Raw genomic sequence first — 16621 nt, 5'->3', positions numbered from 1 at the left:
TATACATGACATCCCTGGGTTCTGTCATTTTGGAAACAAGGCTTTTCTTACCACTGCTATGCGGATGACACACAACTCCACTTGCCGGTTCAGCCGACAATCCCACGTTTCTGCCTGTTAAATAAAATATATCGCCTGGCAGTGAACTTTTAGCTTTATCATTTTGTTGGTATTATTTATGCTCTAACAGCAACATTACACACTAACTGAAGTTTGAAAAATGGGATCAGGAAGAACGTGACCTTTAAAACCACCGCTGTGTCAGCTCCCCCTTATCTTCAATCGCTTATACAGACTTAGGTACCCTCTAGATCCCTGTGCTTTGCCACAGAGCGACAGCTTGTGGTGCCATTTCAAAAAAGGGAAAAATCACTATTGCTTCTCTGGACCTGTTACTCATCTGTTGAATGATCTACTGGTTGCGACAAGATCTGCTGATTGTGTAGCCGTCTTTAAGAATCGCTTAAAAACCCATCTCTTCCGCCAACACATCACTTGATAATATCTTTTCTTTTTTCTATCTTTATCTTTACGTTCTGTCAAAAAAACGTATGTATACTGTGTTAGACTTGATGAGACTAGCTCTAGTGCACTTATATATTGATGTTCTTGTGTTGCTCTTATTGCTTCTATTGTTTACCTCGTTCATTGGACAAAAGCGTCTGCTAAATGACTAAATGTAAATGTTAATGGGAATTAAAAATGAGGAGTGGGTGGATTTTTTCATTGTAGGGTGGTTGTGTTTATTCATTGCCAATGCACATTTATGTCCAATTACCTTGTAAAACTGGATTTTGCATAATAAGTGCTTTGGTGTGCCGACTTTATATATATTTTTCTTATATGATTTTTTTGGTCAAGCATCCACTTTTAAGTCGATGTGCATGCTTGTGTTTCGTTTTTTTGCCATATGAATTCTATTCCCGAAGAATTATCTTTATTAAGAACTACTTTATCATTTCTTTAATTCAACTCTAAGTGTATTTTTATGCCACTTGTCATGACTAAGCAGTGTCGCTTTAAACAGTCGAGACGTATGAAAAAAACAGAAAATAAATCAAGCTTTAGATAAGACACATCTTATCTTTCAATAGTTTTTGAACCATTTTCCTGATGACTCCTGGGGTTTTATTGCCATTTTTCTGTAAGTTTTTTTTTAAAATAATAATTTAAAAAAGGTTTTTTAGAATATTTTTAACTCCTTCCCCCACAGCATTTTTTTTTAAAGTTGCCAGCCAGCGCCAGCGTTTTTGATGATTTTAATGCCTTACAGAAAGTTTTCTTCTTTAAATATGAACATACAATATATCAAATGAAAGAACAGACCCACTGCTTTAAAAAAAGAGTATTTCATCCTACCTTTATTTGTTCTCTTTCTATCACCTCTCAAACATGGGTAGGTTTCTTCAAAAATACAAATCTATATCTATATATATCTATATATATATATATATATATATATATATATATATATATATATATATATATATATATATATATAAATACGTAAAACTTCAAAAACATATGTCATCATTAACGTCAATATTCGAATATTCGTTTTTTATGAGCTCAAATATTCAAATATTATATCACTGAAAAATGCCCATCTTTAGTAACAGGTAATAATAACAATGACTATATAAAATACTACTGATGAAACCTTAAAAGGTATGAAAAATAAATGTTTTTGAGGTTAAAAGGATAGTTCACTAAAAAATGCAAATTCTGTCATCATTTACTCACTCTCATGTTGTTACAAACCTGTATAAATTTCATTGTTCTGATAATTTTTTTTGGTTCTGATGAACACAAAGGAAGATATTTTGAGAAATGTTTGTAACCAAACAGTTCGTCGACCCCATTCACTTCCATAGTAGGAAATAGGAGTACTATGGAAGTAAATGGGGTCCACAAACGGTTTGATTACAAAGATTCCTCAAAATATCTTCCATTGTGTTCATTAGAACAAAAAAATATACTGGTTTGTAACATGATAAGAGTGAGTAAATGATGACAGAATTTTCATTTTTGGGTGAACTATCCATTTAAACATGGAAATGTGCTAACAGGGTACTTCATGTATATAATGTAGATCAAGGTGTTCGGCTGACAAAAAGTTTGAAAACCCCTGGACTAGAGGATTGATCACACATCTGAAGTGTCCTTGAGTTAGAGATGCACAGCTAAGAGAATGATAGAGGGAGTAAGTGAGAGTAATTGGAATCCAACAGTGCATTCATTAACACAGCGAATCAAATTCCACTGACTCATTTAAGAGAGAAGAAAAATCTGAGCCTGCTGTTTCTTCTTCTGAGAATAGATCACAGTTATATATATATATATATATATATATATATATATATATATATATATATATATATATATGAGACTCTGAAAGCCCTTTACTCTGCTCTGTAATGAATAACATCACCTTTAATAAACACTTTAAATGTATAGACCTCCACACACGTGTGTCAGTCCAAGGCAAGAGTCGCTCTCAGAAAGCAGAGCTTATCTCAGACGCTTCTAAACCACTTTCCCTCAACTTCCCAGAAGGATGCTGACTCACATTGTTTACATGAGGATTTTACACTCGAGAGCTTGGCCGTACCAGTAGAGATTTTGCTTTATCCTTTATAGCACAGTAGATTTCACCACACGACAATCAGTAAGCAGAACTGCTTTACATTATTTATACATAACAGCAATAAATAAAGTAATACAGTTTAACTGATGTATGCTCATTGGTGCATTTAAATCAGCTATTATATGACTTATCTATTCAGAACGTAGAATAAAAACTATGCATTTAGATATTGTTTGCTCTTATTTGACTCACTAGAGTAGGAATGAATAAATCTTAAATATGCTGCAATAATTATATTGTGATGTACAGTCACGAGTTATATAAAATTACTCACCATTTATACTTTAGTGCGTAATTAAAAAGGGCAAATTTACATAAGAGGACCATCTTGACACAATCAACCATTAAAGGATTAGTCCATTTCTTTAAAAAAAAAAAAATTCAAGATAATTTACTCACCACCATTTCATCCAAAATGTTGATGTCTTTCTTTGTTCAGTCGAGAAGAAATTATGTTTTTTTAAGGAAAACATTCCAGAATTTTTCTCATTTTAATGGGCTTTAATGGACCCCAACACTTAACAGTTTTAATGCAGTTTAAAATTGCAGTTTCAAAAGACTCTAAACGATCTCAAACAAGGCATAAGGGTCTTATCTAGTGAAATGATTGTCATTTTTGACAAGAAAAAAAATGCACTTTTAAACCACAATTTCTCATCTTCCTCTGGTCCTGTGATTCGCCAGCGTGACCTCATGTAATTGTGTAATGACGTGGAAAGGTCACATGTTACATATATGAAATGCACATTTGTAGACCATTTTTAACAATAAACTGACACAAGGACATTAATTAGTATCATTCGACATACAGCAACGTCTGAACGGTCCTCTTTCTCCACACTGGGGCGTAGTTTCGATACGTCATCTGTGACCTCTTGACGCGATGACGTATTACGTGAGGTCGCGATGGCGCGTCACACAACCGGAGGAAGACGAGAAGTTGTGGTTTAAAAGTGCATATTTTTTATTTTTCTTGCCAAAAATGACAATTGTTTTGCTAGATAAGACCCTTATGTCTTGTTTGGGATTGTTTAGAGTCCTTTGAAACTGCAATTTTAAACTGCATTAAAATTGTTAAGTGTTGGGGTCCATTAAAGTCCATTAAAATTAGAAAAATCCTGGAATGTTCTCCTCAAAAATTATTTATTCTCGACTGAACAAATTTACTCAACTGAGTAAATTATGTGGATTCTTTTTAAGAAAATGGGCTAATCCTTTAAATGTCCTTTTTTATAGTTGGCAACAGCATGCAGGAATTATATTTCAGTTTTATTTTCCAATATTTTTCTAATATTCCAATATTTTTACAGGTTACAAGGATTAACTTATAACATGAGCTTAAACTAAGTACTAGTGAATGTCTGTCTGACTTAAGTTGATGGTATGATGAAGCACACTTAAAACAAGCAGTGACAACACAAAGCGGTGATCTGTTGACCCAGAATCCGAAGCTCTGCACGCCATGACAGCAGCTGCCAAAATTAGCCCGACAAGCCCAGCTGTTGCCGACCTTTTAACTGTTACTTAATTTTTATAATTATAATGGGGATCTTGGAAATGTTCCTCCTCTTTAAGGGGTCCCTTGACCCAAAAAGTTTGAGAACCAGGCTTTACATCATGCGAACAACCCCCGAAAAATGTAACACTGCGTCAATGCTATGTGGACAGCAAGTGACGTGATTGTTATAAACAAAGATGGACCAAGGTCAGATGCAAAAGTATAGCTCGTGCTTAAGACGTATGGACTTTATGATCAGAGCATTTAAAACCTAGCATCCTCTGCATTCACACATTGATTTTTCATCTCTCTGTTTTCTCCTTGTCTGCAAGCGCATATTACTACATTTGGCTTCTTTGTTACAGTAGTTTATTTCCCTTGGTTGCAGATGCAGACATTGATAACAGAGTCGTGCCACACAGCACTTCGACACAGTCAGTGTGACCTGCTTAAAAAACAGACTGACAGTCACGGCTCCAGGTGAAAGCATCTTTTGTGCCTGGTCCCATACCTAATATTGCTCTGTCAAGATAAACCACGAGAACCTGATGGAAATCTAATAAAACGCCTACGAGGAGACAGTGGCGCTGTTATCTCCACTTTGATGTATAGCCTGTGTCAGAATGGACTTTAAACCTGTGAGCTGTACTTCCTGAGACTTTCGAGGTGACACATACTGTACCTGTACAATAGACGTTAGTTTGTCTGGACCTGATAATCAACACTTAAAAAAACAAAAGCCACCAAATGCACAAATACATCACAACATTTGTGCAGAAGTTGAATAAAGGAGAATGCGTCTGTCAGCGGGAGACAGTTAACAGCTCCAGTGACTCAGTTCCCTGCTGAGTAAATGGTCTGACCGGACCTCTGATCGCATCCAGCATCTCTTAAAATGATTGTTGGCAGCTGCTGAGGTGAAACTCCAATGTTATAGCAGTGACCGAGAGGCATCTTTCACAAGAACTAACAAACCGCTTTACTGCTCAGATCAAAACTAAGACCTTCTCTAATCTCAAAGGTTTGTTGTCTTACTAAAGTCGCTACTCACTCATGATAATACAAAACTCATTAAAACTATGCAATGACAAATGTAACATATGTAAAATAAAATAAAATAAAATTCAGAATAAATCAATCAAAGAGTAGCTCCTAGTGACGCAATTCTAAGAAAATTCTTAGAAATGTGGGCGTTTACTCTTAAAATTAAATAAACAATCCTAGTAAAGAAAACAGTAATTCAGAAAGCATCTTAACCCTTAAAAGAGGTGTTAAGTTCAAAATTGTTAGGAGCACGGACAAGGACTTTTAAGAGGCTTAAGAGTTTTTTAGCAACCGGGAAAGTGGACAAAACATGAAGAGGGAGACAAAAAATGTTGCAACCAATGCATGACATTAAGTTAATAACATGAAACACATTGGATTGTGCAGAAATCATGTTTGTAACTTATCTTATTAGAGACATAATAATATAATAACAATTTTGTCTCTAGTGTCTTTGGACAGCTCTTTGGTCTTGTTAGTAGTTGGATTCTTACTGATTGTATGGGGTGGACAGGTGTCTTTATGCAGCTAACGACCTCAAACAGGTGCATCTAATTTAGGATAATAAATGGAGATAAATGGAAATTTTAAAGGCAGACTTTAGCAGCTGTATCATACAAATAAATGGTTAAAAAATCATACATTGTGATTTCTGGATTTTATTCTTAGATTATGTCTCTCACAGTGGACATGCACCTACGATGACAATTTCAGACCCCTCCATGATTTCTAAGTGGGAGAACTTGCAAAATAGCAGGGTGTTGAAATACTTATTTTCCTCCCTGTATAATAGGTAAAAGTATACCTGTAATATCAAATTATTGGCTAATAATAGATCCTATACTTAAAGCGATTTCAAAGATTGTTCATTATTAATAACCTTGTTTAGATGCTGGTTATGATTCTACAGTAAAATCCTAACAATATGAAGAGAAAAAAGAATGTATTGGGTGTACAGCGGCAGAGAAGTTGACCATTGTTAGCTGTCCGGCCGGACAGCTTACATTGGTCGACTGCTCTCATCCAATCCCCGCTCCACTTCGTCTCCACCCCATCGCACCCCGCCCCCCGCCTGCGACATGACATTTCTGACAGTGTATGGTAGTTAGCAAAGTAGCAATAGCTCACAAATGAAGAAAAAACAAACCGACAGCAGCAAGCGGCCTCTGCTTGTCCCTACAGTCAAGATTGGGAGAAAGAGAAAGTCTGCAGAGGAAAGAGCAGAGATTAAAACGGAGACTCAAATGCCGGACTCAAAGTCGAATTAATATAGGGTCCGCCATTGACCGTTGGAGGAAGCTTCAGGGAGATATGGGACTGGAAACCTACGCTGACACGGCAGACTTTTTGTTGAGCAGGTATGAATTTATTTACACTTTTATGGTGTGAGGTGTTACATAAATATCTTTATATCAGTCTGACAACATGCTCATGCTGCCGGTCCGCATTGGAATTTTAGCCGTTTAGCATCGCCTATCACGGGTCAAAGTAATTATATTTCTTGAAGTGCTTGAATATGTTTTAATAGGCCTAGCAGGTTTTTGTTCGAGCCGATCGTAATTTGAACAAGATGCGCTGTGTGCTGCTATAACAATTACTCAAAACCTGAGCAATACTAACTAATAATTATTGTGCGATTAATGTGCGCTAGTTAGCACTTTTGACCAGGGTAAACGAGGCTCAGGAGGGGAAACGTATGCCAAACGTTGTTGTAAAAGTAAATGACGTCAATCAGTCATAATTGTAAGTGTTGATTCCTTCAAGGCTTTATGTGTTTAGTTTACTGCTCGGTAAATCTCTGTTCCGGTGTTTACTACCGGTGATCACAGCTGACTGAGTGACGTTGTTCAGGTCCTTTCCCGGTGGGAGGGATCAGGTAGCACAGATGGGGCGGGATGAGTTTTTTAAAACTTCCCAAACCTTGCAGGCTTTCTCGACCGATTTTCAACATCGTAGACTACAGCTTTAAAAGCATTCTTTGTCTTCCTTCTTGGACAACAAACCAATCACAGTCTTCAAAAGATTGTGTCACACATAGCAACAGAGTCAACCCCGCCTCCTCACTAAGATAAAAGTTTTTGTCTTTTCCTTACTCAGAGTTGCTCTTAGATCAGTCCCGAATCACTCTTAAGCTCTTAAGACTCCTACGTAAAAGTTTTTCAGCTAAATTAAGAGTTTTCTGAGAGGACTCTTAGAATCTTTATGAATACAGATATTTTATTATTTCTAATGTAGTCACCCTTTGTCTAAAATTGGCAGGAATGTTTTCTGTCAGCTTTTTAACAGTATTGAAGAAGTTCCCATTTATTGTGGCCTATTCATAGGTACCAAAGGCGTCACTTCCACCGTGCCCACCACCATATTTGTGTCTGTCTTGGCAGCAATCACAGCATATCTAATGTGCTAAATGATCACATTTATTAGTATAATTGAGGGCTTACCAGAGCCAAAATGCTGATTGTACAATTTGGAGTTAGATGTCGGGTGCCAGCCAGTCCCTCCAGTTTTTCGTGATCGCGGAAGAGCGCAAAATCAACAAAATTTCAAATTTTTGGGATCATGATTTTTTTTCATATTCTGTATTAAATATTTCCAGATATGAAAAATGTCTCATAAAAATAAATAAAATACAACATCTGTCATATAGATTAGACAACTTGGTGAACATTTTTTACTTTAATTTACTAACGTAAATGAACAATCCCTCTCACAGCACGCTGTGTCCCGTTACCATAACAGCCCTGCATGTCCAGTTAAAGGACAAGTCCGGTATTTTACACTTAAAGCCCTGTTTTCAGATTGTTTATGATGACATAGGTTTTAAACAGGTTTTATCATAGTTTTTGTCCAACTCCGCGCCGGGAACCCGTTTGTATTCTTGCAATTGGCAATGGCGGATTTGCGCCACCACCTGGGCTGGAGTGTCTATTATTCAAGCTCTAAGCGGAAAAATGTATGGGTGTGAGGCGTTTGAAAAAATAGGTCCACATAACACAGTCTCACCCCATGTCGTCAATATTTGACGACACTTGACCATTCGTCAATATGTGACGCGGAGGGTATACCTTTCGCGTCATTTTTTGACGAACTGGGGACTTCAATACTATTACGTCCGTTGCATTCTCTTCTCCTATTTTCTTACCATTTTCGCGTCGGTTTAGGGTTAGATTATGCAAAATTAAACAGTGTATGCGAAATTAAACAGTGTACGCGAAATTAAACAGTTGTCACCTGGCGTTGGGGTTAGAAACAGTTGTCACCTGGCGTTGGGGTTAGAGTTAGGTTTGGGTAGGGATGTCATTATGTAAATCTAACCCTAAACCGACGCGAAAATGGCAAGAAAATAGGAAAGAGAATGCAACGGACGCAACAGTACTGAAGTCCCCAGTTCGTCAAAAAATGACGCGAAAGGTACACCCTCCGCGCCACACACTGACGAATGGCCAAGTGTCGTCAAATATTGATGACATGGGGTGAGACTGGGTTGGTCCACAAGTTTACAACGAATGCTAAAACACCTGTTGGAAAGCATCTGTCCTTTAACAGTGAATTACATCTGAGTATTGTCAGGATCCTGCTGGAACCTTGTCTTGTTTTAATATTTAGTCCAGTATGGCAGGGTTCTGACAGTACAATGTTTTATGTGGGAAAGCGTGGTCTTAGTATTATTGTATTAGACCACGTTTTTCCCGTGTCTCGTCACTTTTACTCTGCTCCCTTGTCATCCTCTCCTCATTGTTTGATTTATATCACCTGTTCCCCCCTTGATTTGCTCCCCTATTTAATCCTCTTGTATTCATTGTCCTGTGCTTGTGCTTTGTTCAGAATACTTGTGAGTACGCTGTCTTTGTAGTCTAGTCAAGCCAAGTGGTGTTTATTGTATTATAGTGGTGGGCAGAGCGAGGCTTCGTGAAACACTGAAACAGTTGAATCAATTGTGCCGTATGTTTTGAGGCTTCGAAACATCAATCCGAAACCGCCTCCACAGTGACACCTAGCGGTCGTTTGCATGTCTTTACATGAAGCAACCTTGACAAGATTTTAGATGAGCGCTGACAAATTGTATCCCACATGTTGTTTAATTGATACACAAGTGATAGGATGGGAGAGTGGATAGTGCTCTCGACTCTCATGCGTAGATCTTAGGATCGAACCCGGGAAATGCATGCGCTACATCATAATGAAATGCTTTTTGTTGTTGTTTAACATCTGTTTGACAACTACATGAGCTTTTAGGCTCACAATTGTCGATAAATATAGGCTATTCGGGTCTATTTAATAAAAAAAATGGAATAGAGATATACCAAATAAATAATAAGAGATTCATAAAATATATCAAGCCATAATATGACACATTGTTTACATATAAAGATCTTTGTTCAAATATATAAATTGTTCTGTGTTGATAAACTCAACCAGCTTCTTTTTTACATATAATTTCTCCAGCCTTTGAAAACATTCTCACACAAGGGACACTTTTGCTGGCATGCATTTTTTTGTAAGTGTTACATACATATGATGAAACATTACTTCTTTTCAGTAAATTATAGTATTTGATCTTGCCAAAAACGCATCTATGATGTATTGTCAGATTTGTTTCCTACCCTGTCAGTTTAAGATTCGACGCAGATTCGACAGGTACGCCACCCTTCGAAATACTTGTGAAATGCACCGCTTGGTGTTTCGAATCACTTCATCACGTGACATGGGTGTTTCGAATCACATTTCGGAGCAGTGTTTCGAAACATTTACGCTTCGGGATCTCGACACAGTGTCGAAACGTCAGTTTTGCGGGAGCCATCCCTATTGTATTAGTCTAGTTCACTGTTTAGTGTCTCCCTGCTTAGTGTTAAGTGTGTTTTAGGTCTAGTCTTGTTTAGGTTTATCTCCCTCTGTCTAGTATCTTGTTTGTTATTTTGCCCCCTCGTGGGCTTTATTTTCTGTTTGTTTGAATAAAGAGTTTGTGTGCATCCCCACCACCGTCTGCACTTGGGTTCCTCTTGTAAATCCCTAACAAGTATTCATAAAACCAATATGTGATGAGATGATAGTGGACAGATGCTTTTCTTTTGTGTCCCAAGTTCCCAACAACTTAATACAAGGACTACAAAACAGTAAATTAAAATGCATTATGACATTGCTTTACCTGTTTTTTGGCATTTATGTAAAACAGCAGGTGCGTCACATAGGCTTCACACAAACTTTTCAGGTATATATCCTCATGAAAATAATGCATTATACCAACTTACAATTCTGTGTTTTTGAAGCTTTGATTGTGTTTACAGTGCGCAATATAACATGTGTTCATGTTTCACGTGTAAAAAACATGGTATGATTTGACTTATCTGTATAGCGCTGTTTTCACTGTCCTCAAAACGGTCTGATGTCTTCTTGTTCTATGAAGTCCCTCCTTTAGAAAAATGTAACGAGTTTTGATTGTGTAGCTTGTTTAGTGTGTTGTGATTCGATAGCAGCTTAGCTTGCCGTTAGCTTAGCTGGCGACTGACGTACTCCTGTGGGCGGAGTTTAAACAACATCTTATATATGATGTCATTCAACCGGAAAGTAGAGAGCTGTAGTCCAAACAGGCCGTTCGCTGTAGGCTTTGAAAGGAGAATTCTGTTAAAGAAAATATATCGCCTGGCACTGATCTTTGAGCTTTATCATTTTACAGGTATTATTTATGCTCTAACAGCAACATTACAGACTAACTAAAGTTTGAAAAATGGGATCAGGAAGAACATGACCTTTAAAAGACACATGTTTATCAGAATTAATGTTACTGCTTTGGACTCAAGTTTGCCAGGTGTTGTGTTTGTGATTTTAACACGTTGTGTTGCATCATATTATACTTACCTGAGCTGCTGTTGATAGTGGATTTAAAGCAGATGTTTGTTGTTTCATGCTGTCGGAGCGTCTGAAGGTCCAGTGGCTCCCGAGGTTCTGTTTCATCAGACGAGCCTCAGGTGGCATGAAAATAGAGCCACAGCAAACTGATTCTGGGTCAGTGTATTTGTGGCCTGTGTGGATTAGCCTTGCTGATAGCATCACACAGCTGCAGAGCAGCATACTGAGTATGAAGATGAAAATCTGGCGTTTTTCCTTTGGTTGGGACCCCCTAATGTAACCTCAGCTGTATAACATTTGAGTTTTTGTTTCTGTGTATCTGTCAATCTTCAGAGGTCACTTTGCTGTGTTACACATTTAAGCTGGAAACAAAATACAGAAGTCTAATAAATAAAGAGTTAACAACACACTTGCATCACAAGTACACAACCTTTATGATTTTATTAATATGTTAAACATCAAACATACCTCTTCTTGCTTTGCATTAAACAACTGTGAAGAGTCATTAACTTTAATTTCATTAATTGTCACATACAACATGAAATACAGCACTTTATTACTCATCTTACATCATTGTGGAAATGCCTAACCCTAACTCGAGTACTGTTTAGAATACAGAGTTTTCCACTGGGAATACAACCGGAATGGTCGTTGAAGTTCACATAAGTCATAATTACGATTATACTCTACTTCAAAGCCACGCAAGACTGTTGTTGAATTTCTGATAAGCTAATGCAAAGGAAATCACATCCTCGAACCCTTTCAGTATAGCTGTACTCTCATCTTACCTAATAGTTATAAAATAATATTTCACCAATCCCCTTCCCATTTCCATCTTTCACTGGCCTATTTATCTCTCTGCCCATTATGTTACAGAGCTTCGAGCTTTCTTAGATATCTCACACCAACCCCCCACCCCCCGTCGCGTCTGCTGGCCTAATGAAACCAGACTTTTATTCGAACGTATTAGCCTCGGCCCGGTCCAATCCAAGCATCTGCACGGCTGCATTCCCAGCCTGTCATGTTTGCTCCCATGAGCGGAGCGTCTTCAATAGACTCATGCATTTTCTATCTGATTGCTTTCAGATGGTAAGGTGGAGGTGACCAAGGAGGGCATGAAGCTTTGCACAATGGGACCGGGGAAGGTGTTCGGAGAGCTCGCCATTCTCTACAACTGCACCAGGACCGCGACGGTTAAGAGTGAGTCTGGAGCACAATGCACCCACAAATTTGCATGTGTGCATATGAGATATGCATACTTATAAGGCTTACTTGTGCAATCACTTACGGTCCACATTGAATAGACAAACATGCACATGCATTAAAATGCACACGTAGAAAGCCCTTTTCTCTTTATATGTGTGCAAAGACAAACCACAGTCAAGAATAAGTAGCCATGGAAACTCATAGCCTGTGTTGTCATCCTTATCTTAAGAACAGTCATTCTCAGAGGGAGTAGCCATGGAAACAACACACACACACGCACACACAAACGCACGCACACACGCGCTCTTGCATCTGTCTGAAGTTAGATCGTCAAGTAATCCTGTTTATATTGGTAAACTTTTATGCATTTTTAGCGCACTGAGGCAAAACTATCCTGATGCGTTTAAAATATGAATCGCATGCTGCTGGACAATGTGTTTGCAAGGCACTTTTTAAGGCACCATTGCTTTGACACGATCGCAACAACATTATACAAATGTTCTGAACCTGTATGAATTTCTTTATTCTGTTAAACACAAAAGAAGATATTTTGATGAATGATGGTAAGCATACAGTTTACAGTACCCATTGACTTTCATAGTATTTGTTTTTACATAACAGACAAAGTTCAGATTAAAGGGGGGGTTTAATGGTATTTCATGCATTCTGACTTATTAACACAGTTATAGAGTTGTTTCCTCATGCTAAACGTACCTGTAGGCAAAGTGCCAAAGAAGCAGTTGGGCGTGTTACAGAGTATTTCTATGCCGAATGCACGTCGCCAGGGTTCGTACAAGTTTCGGAAAGTTTTTTTCAATTACAGGTCCAGCTGACGTTTCAGGGGTTTCTATACGTATCACTTCATTTTATGGGCACTTCCCCCGGAAAACCCCGCCCACCCGTCAATCAGCGAGAGACGCTAGAACTTGCAAACATCACATCACATGACAGCTTTGTTTAATTTCAAAACTCAACAATGACACGAAAGGAGAAGTGTGTTTTGGGATATAAGGAGAAGAAAGCCAGCCTTATGAAAACAATGGATATAGTTTGTTTATCCGGAGTAGCAGCTGAGTTTTGCGTGTGCGTTTGATGCGCTGGATTTCACTGAAAAGAACCGGGTCATGAGTTGCATGCGGTAAGTAAGACTTTTGTCTTATGTTGGAAATAGGCGCGTGCATATTATATAAATGACACGAACATGTAGTGAATCATAAGTTAAACAGTGTTGTATAGTGTTGCATGATTCGTACTCGCTCCTCCCGCGGTAGTAACTCCTTCTTCTTTATTTTTTCGTTCGTTATCGGAAAGATTCGGTAAAGCTAAAATTTATTTTATAAATCTGATTAAACTAAAGACTCTTCGGACATATAAAGGATGTAATACTACTCTATAGGTACTCCAGATTAACATCAGAAATGCAGAAACAGGGTAAGCTTTAAGCCAGGATTAGGCCTTAGTTACTGTAAATTGGGACATATAAGTAGCTTTTATAAATGTGACATACAAAAATTACTGGTGTGGATCAAAACAATGGGACCGATATTTTTTAGCATATGTCAGGGCAAGTTGTTTTCAGTTCTCAAATATGCATTTAGTCTAGGTCTAGGCTTAACCTTTGTCCTTTTTTGTGACAGGCACAGTAATGCATTTACATATAAACACACGCGCGCGCACGCACGCACGCACACACACACACACACACACAATCCCTAACACCAACCATCACAGAAAACGTTCTGATACTTCACATTAAGAATGTGATTATTTCTGTTGCCAGTTCCTGCTTTGGAGTGACCCAGAGTGACCTTTGAATGCAGTACATTTGTGTTGCCGTGTAATTATTAAAGCTCCCATAACACACAGTGTTTCTGCTCATCGCATGCTAATCTTGAGTACCTATATAGTAATTTTACATCCTTCATATCTCCAAAGAGTCTTTAGTTTTATCAGATTTATTCCTAAAAAGCACGAAATCCCGAAGGGGTCTAGCAGGAGGAACGAGTCACAAACTCGCACTATATCTCTGGATAACTTAAGATTCACTACATGTTCGTGATGTTTACATTATATGCACTTACGAACCGCACCGATAAAACCAAACAAAACACATACATGCAGTTTTACTTACCGCTTGCGACTCATTCCAACAATATCCAGCGTTAAACAAACACATAATGCAAAACTACATGCTACCCCAGATAAGCAAACTATATCCATTGTTTCCATAAGGCTGGGTTACTTGAAAAAGCTAAACAAGGCTTTCTTTTCCATACATCCAAAAAAACGTACTTTTTGGTGTCTTGATATAAAACAAAGCTGTGGCGTGCAGTGATGCCTGTGACTTATACTCAAAGAAACAATGCTAATGAGCATATTACTGTCACTAATTTACGTGTTAGCGTGGTTTTCACTGATCTATATAAATGACTGGATTGCGCATGACGTCACAACTGTGAAGCCACCGCGCCGCCATGTTGGTATACCCAAACATTCTGTTAAATCAATGGGCGCGATCAGATTTTAATGATAAAACATCACTTTACTAGTCTTCATTTTTATATCTAAAGTTACCCTGTACATTATTACAACACAAACGTCCTAAGCATGTACATAGTTATTTACTGAAAGTTGTACATTTGAGTTTTTAATCTGATATTATACATTCATCTTCATTACAGTATCAGATCAGCAGACAGACCGCAGCATATTTAGTATTATACAACAGTTCTTTCTGGTTCTCGAATCTGATTGGCTAAGAGCTATACGATATTGTACTGATAACGGCACTGTAACCGCTTCACCTTTCGTATTATTCCGCCACCTAGTGAATGGAGGTCCTAAGCAGGCTCATCTCTGAATGGAAAAACACAGACGCGCTGTTTGAATCACTCTCCGTGCGTCTCATTAGTTTACTAGCTCATAAATCAGTCTGTGAATCCCCAATCGGAAGTTATTATTCCTTCAAAGATCAGCGCTCTTGGATGTTACGTTAAAGTTAATGGGAGAAATGTCTTGTCACATCGTGTGGACGATTAACACTTGGAAAGAGGAATATAAACACTCGTTTTTTTCTGGAGCTATATCTTTTATCAGAACGCGAAAACACAGTGGAACTGCAGGTAAGCCCCGCAGCTTTTAAATGTGTACATTGATCATTTACTTTATCGTGACGTGACTATTAAAACATGTTATGAGATATCGCCACTGGTATATTTATAAGCAGCATGCAAAAACATCTCTCTGACACTTATAAAAAACCGTTTTGTATAGTACTGACAAGAACAAAGTTTAATAATAATAATAATCGAGTGCTCGTATCGCGTTAAGAATAAATGAGAAAGCAATAGTAACGTTACACAAGTATAGTTTATTAACTTTTACCTCGCGCCAAAACAATAACAAACACAAAAGACACTAAATATGAATAAAAAAACAAGTACTAGTTTGATCATGACCCCAAATACTGCTGATTTGATCTCATTTTGACGATCATAAACAAACAAGGCCAACATGAGAGCCGGGGAATCCCTTTCAGAGATGTAGCCCAGAGAGGGCGGTGGTCAGCGGGGCGAGTGAACACTGACGTCCGCTCATGCTTTGGTTCTCATTTGTACCGAATCTCACTAAGCAAACGTTCAAACAGGCGCTATCTTTACTAATCGACTGCAGATTTAAATATAATACAGATACATTCTCGACTGAACTAATCTTAAAACTACACTTTGTGACCAAGAAACGGTAATATAAAGAAACGGCTTTTCCGTCCATTGAGTTGTTATGAGCTTCAAAGCAGCCGAAAGTTTTACCTGTCATTCTGGCCGCCCTCAAATCCGTGGCGGAAGAAGTAGTTCTCAAACAAAGAGGCTTCTAAAATAACTCCGTTGTTGTTTTTTAGTTTTCGTTTTTCAAACGTGTGCCGTCGAACTGTTGTATAAAAGCAATATCGCTCTCGGAGTCGTGTGATATAGCTCTATATCATCACGGCTGTGATTGCCTCCGGCACTCGGCCTGCGGCCTCGTGCCTCTGGCCTAATCACAGCCGTGATGATATAGAGCTATATCACACTCCTACTCGAGCGATATTGCTTAATTAATGACAAATGTGCTCATTCTGAAATCTGAATAAATAATCATACTTTGTACCGTATGTGGATGCAATAATTTGCTGGTTTTATGTTATCTAAACTTACAAGTTACCTAAACTTATTTAGTGAAATAACGCTGACCGTGTAGCTGAATATCAAAAAAAAACTTTATTTATACCCGTGCCATTAACAGAACGCAGCAGACACACTCACCTTAACGTTTTTTTTATAAATCCATTTTCCTGCCCGATTAAAGCATAAACATTGCAAATAACACCAGAATTAACAGTT

General features: G+C 38.0%; 1 protein-coding gene across 2 annotated transcripts in view; it reads left to right on the top strand.

Moving 5' to 3' along the window:
- LOC129420700 (cGMP-dependent protein kinase 1) overlaps positions 1-16621 on the top strand; it is a 189729-nt gene that overhangs the window by 52692 nt on the left and 120416 nt on the right. For both annotated transcript variants that reach the window (XM_055175719.2, XM_055175718.2), the window contains exon 3: positions 12123-12236. In XM_055175719.2, coding sequence (XP_055031694.2) covers positions 12123-12236 — 114 coding nt within the window. The remainder of the gene's footprint in view (positions 1-12122; positions 12237-16621) is intronic.

The sequence above is a fragment of the Misgurnus anguillicaudatus genome, chromosome 4 (genome assembly GCF_027580225.2).
Source record: "Misgurnus anguillicaudatus chromosome 4, ASM2758022v2, whole genome shotgun sequence".
NCBI classification, from domain to species: Eukaryota; Metazoa; Chordata; class Actinopteri; order Cypriniformes; family Cobitidae; genus Misgurnus; species Misgurnus anguillicaudatus.
Note: the sequence above shows the minus strand (reverse complement) of the source record. Positions and strands in the feature narration are given on the sequence as shown.